The sequence below is a fragment of the Cebidichthys violaceus genome, unplaced genomic scaffold (genome assembly GCF_023349555.1).
Source record: "Cebidichthys violaceus isolate CVI_PGR_0920_01 unplaced genomic scaffold, fCebVio1.0.p SCAF_3, whole genome shotgun sequence".
In the NCBI taxonomy this organism is placed as follows: domain Eukaryota; kingdom Metazoa; phylum Chordata; class Actinopteri; order Perciformes; family Stichaeidae; genus Cebidichthys; species Cebidichthys violaceus.
Window position 1 is genome coordinate 16,713,317 of NW_027176483.1, and position 11,342 is coordinate 16,724,658.

At 43.1% G+C, this 11,342-nt stretch overlaps 1 protein-coding gene across 3 annotated transcripts in view; it reads right to left on the minus strand.

Moving 5' to 3' along the window:
* The window catches only part of tspan9a (tetraspanin 9a), a 149,949-nt gene that overhangs the window by 63,475 nt on the left and 75,132 nt on the right, over window positions 1-11,342 (minus strand). For 2 of the 3 annotated variants that reach the window (XM_068722975.1, XM_068722974.1), the window contains one exon: window positions 2,294-2,373. In XM_068722975.1, coding sequence (XP_068579076.1) covers window positions 2,294-2,356 — 63 coding nt within the window. In that variant the 5' untranslated portion in view covers window positions 2,357-2,373. Of the gene's footprint in view, window positions 1-2,293; window positions 3,376-11,342 lie in introns of those variants that run through there. The other variant, XM_068722973.1, reaches the window with a different exon arrangement.

The following is an 11,342-nucleotide window of genomic DNA, read 5'->3' on the forward strand; positions in this document are numbered from 1 at the left end:
TCCATGGAGGCCAACAAGCTAGGCTCCACATGATTTGGAGGCCACCAGCCTTGAAATCCAAAGCCTCTTTTCCACCTCCCTATTAGTGGTGTGCAGCAAGCCGGTTATTAGTGGCGGAGTTCTGCTACTGAAAAGGGTTAAGCACAAAATGAGACTGGAAAGAACCTAGGAAGCAAATGCCTTCACGCAAATCCCCCGTGACCGCCCCTTAAGAAGATAGCGGATCATAGTGACCTCGTGACCTCTTCCAAAGGTTGACCCATAGCGCACTGAGGTCGCTTCTGAGCTATTAAACGAGCCAAGCAGGCCAGAACTGGCATACAGGTAACGGACGGTTTCGCTCTGTTAATGTAGGGTGTAATAGGGCCTTGATCTGTCACATTTCACTTGTAGTTCAAAGAAAGACTATTGATGAGCAGTCGTGTTTCATCGGTTGAATGAATATATCAACGTGTCATGTGCCATGATCAGAACCTGTGACACCATAGCATATGCGATTTTATATTTGACAGAACAGTAAAGGAACAGGTGTGGCTGCCATTAACGGTGTGTTGGAGGTCTGACTTTGCTTAGAGCACATGTCCCCTACTGCTCTTCATTTTCCGGGAAGCCCATTTTGATTTTTTTTTATTAAAGTACCTTATTTACCAATGCTGTTCTATAAGAATAACCCATTTCATCTGTTTAATTGAAGCTTTCAGTTACAGAAAACATTCGTAATGATTATTAACCGCGGATCGATCATTTATGTGGCTGGCAGTCGATTTAGGAAATCGCTTAAAGTTTCCCTCACTATCTAAATATCAAGCCCGGAGCACTTACTTGCACTGTAGATGTACTGAATGAGTTCAAAGGAGGTGTCTGCTCCCATCAAGGTAAGTCAATGTCTGCATTAATGAATCCAACATCAGCTAATCTTTTCTGACCCTTTCATTCCCTTAAACAAACATTGCATCAAGGCGAGGCCCGTTGAAGAGCCCCTGAGCCATTTGTCTCTGCCAATCGCTCTGGTCCTTCTTCCTCTGCGGACTGGTTAATGATATGAGTATGACATGGAGATGTCGCCCCGGGGCATCAGAGGCGTCCACAGCTTCAGGCCACAGAGCCTGGCCACTGTCAGTGCTGTTGGTTTTAGTATATGGAGCGGACAAAGGGATGGATCTCGGTTTGCGCGGTGCATGTGTACGTGTGTGTGTTTTCAATGCTGGCCCTGATCACAGCTGGGCTCAAGCTAATGCCCACTCTGTTGCCTCCAATGTGCCCCAGTTAGCAGGGCTCACAACCCAGTGACATGGTGGCCCGGGGTTGGTAGAGTCCCCAGTGATTGGGTGTTTTTACGCTTTGCTGCATCCACACAAAAGACTTGGCCCCCTAACCTATAAGCCCTCTAATCCATTCTGTAAACATTCAAGGGATGCCCACTTTTACTACAAATGCCCATGCATGGGTACACAGTGGAGCCTGCCACACATTGGCCAGGTCTCTGTGGGTTGAATCAATTTTTTTTTTTGTAAATTTGGCACAGAGACCACTGTCACATTATGATTCTTTATCCCCCCCTATTAGTACTGAGGATTACTACAAATATTGATAATTACAGCATTGCACTGATGGAGCCAAATGTCCTGGTGCATCAATTCTGTACTTCATAATTTGCTTGATTATTGATGACAGCTTAACCTTAGAGCAAAGATATTTCATTAAAAGAGAGAAAAATAAAATGAAGCACAAATATCATATCATCTCCAGAATCCCCCAAAACTCTAGCTGTCCATCTCAACTCCCTTGGTGCATAATGTTTTGCTCATCAACGTAACTGTACTGTGGATGCATATACTTTTTCACTAGCATGCCTAAAGCTGCATTTCAACTCCCATGTTCACCGTAAATCATGTAACCCTCTGAATGAGTGACCCCCCCCCCCCCTCACACACACACACACACACATACAAAAGAAGACCTGGTGCAACGCCACTGACTCTGTCATATCCAGGAATAGCAACGTGCACAGGGAGAATCAGGCATTGGCAGCCTGATGTAATAAAAACACATGGTTGCACTGACAACCATCCCTTTGCCATCATGTTTCCCGATTAACATTTAAAAAAAAAAAAACTTATCACACACTCACATTTGTGAACACGGACATGGATAATGATTAGTGCTGAGTTACTAAAGCCAGATTTACTGCATCATCTTTTAAGCCGTGTCTACACATTTGTATCATTAACATCCAACTAGATTCATGTGAAGTGTGATGAGAAAATCATTGACAAAATGATGAGCCACTTACCCAGAAGATGAGATTGAAGATGAACATCATATACTTCAAGCAGCAGAGGCAGCCCCTTGCCATGTTGCACTTCTTGAATTCTAAAAGGAACACAAAGGATAGATCCAGGTAAAAGACCACGTATTTGCTGCCTTTGGGTGAGCTGTACTTGTTGTTGGTCTTGTCCCCTGCACTGGCGTCAGCTGGCACTCCAGCCTGGCCCTGCTGTGCGTCTTTGCGCGGCCCCGTGGAGCCGTAGAATGCGCCGGCAGTGAAGCCGCGGCCGCCAAACGGGCGGCCAGACGTGGAGGCTTGGGCAAAATCGGAGTCACGGCTATCTACGGAGGGGCTACGGTGAATGGCTGACTCCTCACTGCTGGACTTCTCCATGCTCTAGGGCTGCAGCTGCTGATGAAGGGCTCCCTGACGCACAGTCTACCATAGTCTCAGGGATGGCAGGACAGAGCAAATCACCCTCCAAGTCTCCACTGCTTCACACTCTGAAGCAACACGAAGATAAAAGCCTCACAGACGCACGACTACATCCACCTCAGAGCACACAGTTGGGTGAGAAAGTCTTCAGTAGAGAAGTGAGTAGAACTGCACATTTCAGGCACCTATGGCAGGCTTAAGTGTCTCCAGCGTGCTGCTGCTGTCTTGCTGTGATAGTCATGAAGTGGCAGAAGAGACCTGCGAGGAGCATTACCCTCGCCCTTATGACAGGAATGTCTTTCCTGGGAAGAAGTTACAGCACTCCCTCTGTCCCCTCTTGTAATATCACTCTCCTCCTGTGCTGCTTATTGCTGCCGGGCTGCTCCGGTGGGAAAGAGAGAGGTGAGTCTCAGCTGCTCCACTTCCACGTTATCTTGCTGACCTGGTAACTTTTCTCCCGTCCTCTCTTCACTGCTCTGCTCCCTCTCTGTCCTCCTCTCCTCTGATGCGGTCTCTCGTCCTTTTACTCTGCCTCTCTCTGACTGTGCCTGTCTTCTCTAGTGTACCATTCTGTGCTCCGCGGCTCAGTCCTCCGCACTGCCTGCGCTCTGCTCTCCCGATGGCAGCTCTCTGGCTGATGTGCTATTATTGGCAGACGCGACTAACGGGCATTCCCTATCTCCCAACAAGAGCACTGCCCTCCTCCCCCAACTCTCTCTCTCTCTCTCTCTCAGCCCCTCCCCGCTGAGCAGACAGCCAATGCAGCAGCTGCAGCCAGACCAGAGCTCCACCTCTCTGCTCCCCTTGTTTTAATGAGCCCATCACTGTTTGCTTTGACTATACATGTTCAGCAATTTCACGTTTGCTGTCAGGAGAATTGAGAGGCCAGAGATGGTCTCAAGAATACAACAAAAAAAATAAAAAATGAAGTGTCAAGGTAATTGTACATTAGTAGGGGTTGTGTGTGTGTGTGTGTGTGTGTGTGTGTGTGTGTGTGTGTGTGTGTGTGTGTTTTCACTGTCAGTCTGCTGCAATTTAACACCCCGTTAACATTTGTAATCTGTAATTGTATTGATTAATGTTGCCGTTAATAACCAATAGTTAACTCTGACAGACGGTGATTTATCATATTAAGATGCTGAACACTCTCTGGGGCAAAGCCAGGGTGAAACACTGAACAGATTCACACAACAAGCTGACAAGATCTTACAAAGCTTTGGCTTTATTAAATGTACCTAGCACCCCAAGTGTCTACATGTGCATATCATTAGAGAACAAAGGCCAACTGGCAAAGGAACCTTGAGGGTGAAATTTCAATAAAACTGGATAATTATGGCTGTATTCAAGTTGTGTCTATCTGTGTGACCTTGCCGGAGCTTAGTTTTAACCTCAAGTGAGAAAACATTTGGAATAACAATATAAATGCCCTTATTGACTCAGAGAATCAACCTTTTTCTCCAGGACTGTCCAGCTAAATCAGGTCTACCACCAGACTGCACATTGTTCTGCTTTGGAATTGGTCTTCTGTCAGCTGAGTGCCGGTGATAGCTCAACCTCCAGACAGATGGAGAGAGAGTTTCAACTGAATGGTCTTAAAGGTAAATCCAGTAATACCCAATCGACATAGACAAGCTAATCCAACCCTCTTGTGGTTCACCATTGTAGAGTAAAAAACAGCCTCGAGGAAGCGCATGTGTTGTGTAAGATCAGGTTTCAGCAATTGGTTAGGGTTGCAATTTACCGGGCACATTAAAGTATGATGGCTTAAAATTGACGAAATATTAATACCGTTGCATATTAAATAATACTTAAACCTGGGTCCTGCATTATCGATCTAAAGGAAGAGTTGATACATTGCCAACGTCTGTATGTAATACAGCCAGCACCAGGTTTTGCGCCAGTGTATTGCAAGCCCGCTGGACCAATTTTGACTCTCCGCCTGACTGAGGAAGTTTGCATAGGGTGGGTGGGAGGGAAGGATGGACGGGTCAAACAAAAACAGGACTTACATCCCAGAGACCGTTGGAACTAAATAAACAGTTCAAACTTTACCGAAGTTTTGCGGTTGCATACCAAACGGTACCCAAACCACAAACTTTTCCTTAGCCTACCAAGTACTTTTCTTGCGTAAGTAAAACAAAAAACTAAGTTAACCTATGTTGGAAGTTTATTTTGAAAAGAGACTATATGCACGTAATGAGTTGAAACCGTACATTTCCTGTGAACACAGAAGTTTATTTTGAAAAGAAAGCATGCATGCAGCAAGCTGAACCTTGACACGCCGTCCCTGACACATCCAAAACGGATCCTGCGTCATAGTGTGACATAGTTTGAAGAATAAAGCCATTGACCAAGCTGTGGTACTTGACGAGGTTAGGAGTGAGAACATGTTGGTATGCTATGCATATTTGGTTCGTAACGTTAGCAAGTGTGCTGTTGAGGGAGAGAGCGTGTGAATAAATGCTACAACTTTCTTATGACCCAAGCCAAGTTCCTGTGTCTTGCTTTACCACCTGGCTGCTGAAGTGCAGGGGGTTAGCCCCGAAGGTGGACTGACCTTTAAGGTGCATCAATTATTCTCATTCTAGTGACAAGCTGCTCCTTTGACTTTTTCCTCAGCACACTGGGGGCAATGGAGGAAATCCTCTCCCAAAATTTTAGTTTTTCCTTTAGAAAGAGCCAAGCTAGCTGTTTCGCCATGTTTCCAGTCTTTATGCTAAGCTAAGCTAACCAGCTGCTGGTTAAGCTAAGCTGCTAAGCTAAGCTAACCAGCTGCTGCTAAGCTAAGCTAACCAGCTGCTGGTTAGCTTAGCTTAGCATAAAGACTGGAAACATGGCTACCTTATGTCTACTGTTGGTGTTGTCAGGAGAAAATCACTTTTCCAAAAGATGTGCCTGTTTTTTAACCATGCATTATATGTGGCTCTGAAGAGCTTTTATTAACTGAAAGATTAGAGAATGTGCAGAATCTCAGACATTGAAGATCATTTGCTTTAGCCTCAACAAAGCCTTGAGATGCTTTAACCACCCGTGCGCAGTTCAGGAGCCAGATCTATTATCTGCAAAAAGGTAGCAACTCAAAATGATCAAGGTTATCGAGGTAGACGTCCCACAATGAAAATAGCCGGTCACAAGATGCAAGGGACAAGGATTCCCATCAGCCCTTTTGAATAAATGTGAAAACCTGCAAAAACTCTCTGAATCTAGGTGCTTTCCATTTGTTGAGTTTCAGGCCCTTAACTCCAAATTCAATACAATTTACGTCAGCGCTGCACTCTCTGAGAGTTACACACATTCATCAGAGCTCAGTGGGGCTCTGTGCATGTTACTGATTCCGCAAGTAGCCTGAAGGACACATCTGAGCCGGCTCCCTCCACACACAGATCCATCCATCGACTCGGAGCAACGGGGCTCTACGCTTTTGCATTACGGTGAGGGTGTAAAGCGCGCGAGAAAAACACTAAGCGAGACTCAGGAGAAATGGACGTCTGGAGGATGATACAGAAGAGTTGAGGCATGGAGAGAAGAGGCAAAATATGCGGAGCACAGCAGAGCAGGCCAGAGCAGGGAGCCTGGCCTGAGATGGAGAGTGTGAAGGGGACGGATTGTATTCAAACATTCTCTATGATGCTGAGTAAAGCTGGCAGCTCCTTTCGACATATGTACGGTGCAAAGACAGACGGGGTTGAAGAGATTAGAGCTCAGAGGGAAACAACAGGGATGCTCCCAGAGCTCTCCAGACAATGTATGTGGTTTAGATTACAAAGATATTCCAGTTTACAAACAGTAGGGGATAAAGTGAAATTCGCTGTCTAGTTAGATAATAAAAGACCTGTGCAATGAAATCCTTCATTAAAACTACAGCTGAATAACTCCAGTGTTACCTTGAATGTAGGCAAACGTCTCTCTTGAGTCTTCACATTTTATCTCTAAAATATAACCCATTTCATTTCATTGTGCTGTCAAATAATAACTGAAACATAAATGTTTTATAGATTAGTATAATTAGTAAGTTCTTTGTTATAATGGTAGCGAGAGATGCGTTCTATAATTGATCAGGATTAGAAGAAGACTATAGTTTTACTCACCAACAGCAACCAGTTGCCTTAATAGTCCTGTCTCTGTTTTTTGCATTATACGAACAAAATGTTTATTAATTCATTCATTAATTAATTGTACAGTAGCATAATCGGCCTAATGTCCTGTTCAGAGGTTGGCTGCTACTGGTGGCAATGCAAAGCTGGACACTGTCTGAGGACTACTGGTATTCCACTACAACATTTTCATAAAGTTGGAGACTTGGAACAGATGGATAAAAAAAAAAAGAATGGTCAGAATGAATGACTCTTAGTTCTTCATACAGGTTCCAACAATACTGGATCCTACATTTCCCATGATGCAACTCAATTATAAGGCTTTCATTAGACCCTCCCTGACTAGTAAACACCCACGTTATCCAAACTCCACCTCACATTTTAAACACATTGGTATACTAACAAGTATACCGATCTTCATGTGTAAAATTGGCGGAGTGCACCTTTAATGAACAACCCCGATCAAAAACACAGCATCCAACATGTGGGTAGAGTCTGGCACCAACAGAACATTTAGTTATAGCCTGGTTTTACTGACCGATTATCCCAGTTTACCACAGTAGAGGCCACAGCTGGAATTCTTCATCTCCATCAACGTCTAGTTCACAGAAATCTACTGCAGTTTAACACCCAGCATATCAACAACTCATTCCTTCTAAGAAAACACTTCATTGTAAATGTTAGAATACAAAGACAACCTACACACCATCAGTTACAGCCAGAGAAAGGTTCAGTACAACAGGAGACGATAGAAGGACAGAATATAAATGGGCAAGGCTAAAAAAATATGAAACCCACTCATGTTATTAAGTTCTTTGTATTATGAGCCGAAATCTACGTTTTATAAAGTGCGTTCCTGGTGCACTTTATCTGTGACGCCTGCACAAAATGACAGAGCAGTTTGTTTTGTGTGAAAGCTGAGTTTGCTTGAGAGAATGTTTTCTGATACCATAACATAATATATGAGAGAGTCTATTTAGACTGTGTGTGTGTGTGTGTGTGTGTGTGTGTGTGTGTGTGTGTGTGTGTGTGTCTTTTTGAACGCCTTTGGTCATTACTTAGAAGTTTGTTTTGGTAGATTTTATTCCATGTTGCTTGTTTTCCTTGGATTTTATTCCTTTTGAAATAAATATAGTTTGTTATTGGCTCTTTCAACACTTAGCAAGTATTTTGTCATTACTTTTTTGACATTTTATAGACTGCATGGCTAATTAGACAATTATGAAAAGAATACTTGATAGATTTATCTATCAATTAAATGCAGCCCCACTCATCTATGAAACTCATTTTCCCCTAAAATGTCACTGGATGAAAGATCATGGTTGCTTTCAACACAGCTGAGTTGATTACGCATACAAGACGAGGGAGGGCTCTACCTGTGGAAATGTGTGAAGCAGGAAGGTGGAGGTAATCTAAAGTAAATTACACATAACTCATTTTTACATTCAGCTTATATGATACAGAAGTCTGCAAGATATTTACCTCCCTGTTGATGAAATCTGCTTCAAATCTCGTGGTGTTGTGGTGGCTGAGTCGATGTCCGTGAGTTGTTTTCCGTACAAGAATAATTCAATCAAATAGTCTTTTTTATTCAATATATAAAAGTTGTTTTCATTCAATCACCTTCCCGAAATGCCTCTGAGACAAATTCAAATTTAGACCTTCGATTTTTAGACGGATTAACGAACAGATTCATGCCATTCATGGGGTACTTCTTTTAAACGTCAGTCAGTCTCTGATAACCTGCCAATGAATGTCTCTGATTTACTGACTGGAATTGAATCATGACAATCACAGCCGCAGTCACAAGGTCACCTCACACATGACAGCATCCCAAAAATAAAACACTGGCTCAGTTAAAATGTCAATCGGAGAGAGAAAATTGATGTCTTTTGTTAAAATGACAGCATAAGGGTGTAACTGTGGAGGAACATAACCGATGTCGTCTGCAGTGCAATCATTCGGGCATTGAAAAAGGAGGACTGCTGCTCTTTACAAGTGTAACAAAGAATGTCTACTAGATAATGAATACAGCTAATGTGCCTTTGCTCATATTACACAAGGAATTAGTGCTGCAAACCTTTGACCAGTCAATCTGAAACCATATCCGACCTGCAGAGATACTGTAAATGACATGCGACAGCACATGATCCTGGTGTGAATGTATGATCAAGGCCTGGGCATAAGGAGAGGATTACAACTACAAAGGGTGTCCTCCCACACAATATGGCGCTGCCAGTGGTCCTCAGCTCCTCCGAAACGTTTGGCCAAGTCTGTTGCCGTGGACGCAAACAGACACGGCATGTCCTGTGGACCATGTAGTGAACAGTTAGAACTAACTAATCAAACAGGAAGATGAGAACAGGTTTGCATTGACTTCTGGTCAAAGAATATGAAGTGATGTGCAAACACGCAATTCATTCCGACGTCTGCCTTGTCCTCCCAATCAAATTAATATCAGACGTCAATCTGCTTTGATATTTATGGTCCTATCTTGGCCTTTAATGACCCTCTGAATATTACCCTCTGGGATGAGGCTGGCCAGACAGTGCTGCCATTCTTCAGTCATTCTTGGGTGATTTGCAACCGAAAAAGTCAATAAAGGTGTCTGGAACTGGGTGTTAATTAGGAATTTATGACATCACGCTCGCTTGAAGATCCAATTGTGATAGCATGTGAGGACTCCAGATAACGGCACTAAAGCTGGAAAGGATCAAGTGCTGTCTCTTAAAGTCAAATACACATCCGGGAGTATCAAGCTCGAGTCGACTGACCACTTACAAAGCTCAACAGTGTTCCGTCAGACATATTTGGCATACTTATCTAAACAGTTTTGCATTTGTTTATCTGGCCTCTCATGTGGGAAAACCCCTGACAGTGACATTGTGAGAAGCAAAACCAACAGCTGAGAACGCACGTTACTGGCTCTTACCGGGATTTGAGTGAAAAAGCAGCAGTTATGACGTATCCATAAACCTACAGACAGACACAGGTGCACTCAGGGCGCCCACACACACACGCATATAAAATTAAAGACACGTAAAGCCCCAAAGCCCCAGCAGCCAGTCCTGCAGCCAAGCCTCAATCTAAACTTAATTCCTGCAGACCCGTCCATCAGAGCTGTGGGAGATACTGTTGGACAGGAGAGACAGGCAGGGTTTTACAAGGAAAGTGAGTATAGTCTGACTACAGGATACTACATTAGCATTTAGATCTGAAAGTGTCTCTCGTCATTGAAATGCACCGTAGTATCACAGTGCAGTAAAGTCCAGTTCAATAGGGGCCGTTGCAGAGAGCCAAATGCCTGTGATGTCTGCAGTACGACACATGAATCCCAGAATAGCCCCGCAGATAAATCTGGAGTGACACCGTGTTTTGATAATGTTGATCAAAGGAGTGCAATAGCTAAGTCCACCAGTGTCATAAGCTTTATGTAATATTTAAGAGAGTCATAACTCTGTGGTAAAGATGGAATGTCAGCAATATGAATCTTATCCTGAGAATGTGTGGAGCGAGCCACTGAATTTAGCGCTCGTTTATTGATTTGCTGGCTCCGAGTTAATTAAACTTGACTGGGGGGTCTTTGAAAAGTACGCTCAATTTCTCCACTGCAAGATTTGAGATAGTACATATCAGATTTTTCAAATATTGTCGAATGGTATCAGTCACTACAACAGATGCGAAGGCCGATTCATTCACACAGATATATAGAGCTATAATTAAACAATCTCTGAGGGCAAAAATAACCATTATTTATAACATTTGAACTAGCATTTGTCAATGATTTATTATTATCATTTATTGAATCATATTGTGATGACGTGAACAAACACTGTTGTCTCAATGAATAACTTAGAGGAAGTACATTAGTTTGGTCTCATGTTTAACAGTGGGAAAAAGTCCTTACTTTCAGTTTGATGATTTGATATGTGATTTTGAATACATTTGTTTAATCCTGACATATAATGATATCAGAAAACATCATTACTGACTAGTTATGTACACAAAATTGTAAGATAATGCAAAAACACTCCACTGTGAGGCGGGAAAGTAGAATCATGCCATCAAAAGGTGTAAAAATCATATTAACAGATTTTGCCTTCCGTCGCGAGGAACAACACATCCAATGTGCTAGAGAGCTTTTGTTTGAACGTTATGGTGAGATTACACATGATTAGCAAAGCCATACACTGTTATAAATATGATGACAAGTGAATCATGTCACACTGGCACTGTTTCTGCTACTTTTATTGCATGCGCATATTAGCACTTTGTGTGCTGCACAGTATGGGTTAGGTTACTGACTCCAAGGCTCAGGAGAGAAAAAGGGAAGCAGGCTCTTATGTGCTTTAAGAGGTGAAAGAGAGACGGGATGAAGAGGATGTAGTTATCTCCGAGTCATATGGAAAAAATGGCAACCGCAACGGAAGCGATGCCACTCTGAGCTCAGGTTTCCATAACCTGCTGTTGCCGTTGGCGCAACATAAAAACTATTTCCGTCCGTGGAGGAACAAGAATATATGTTGGTCTGATCATCTTTGCTG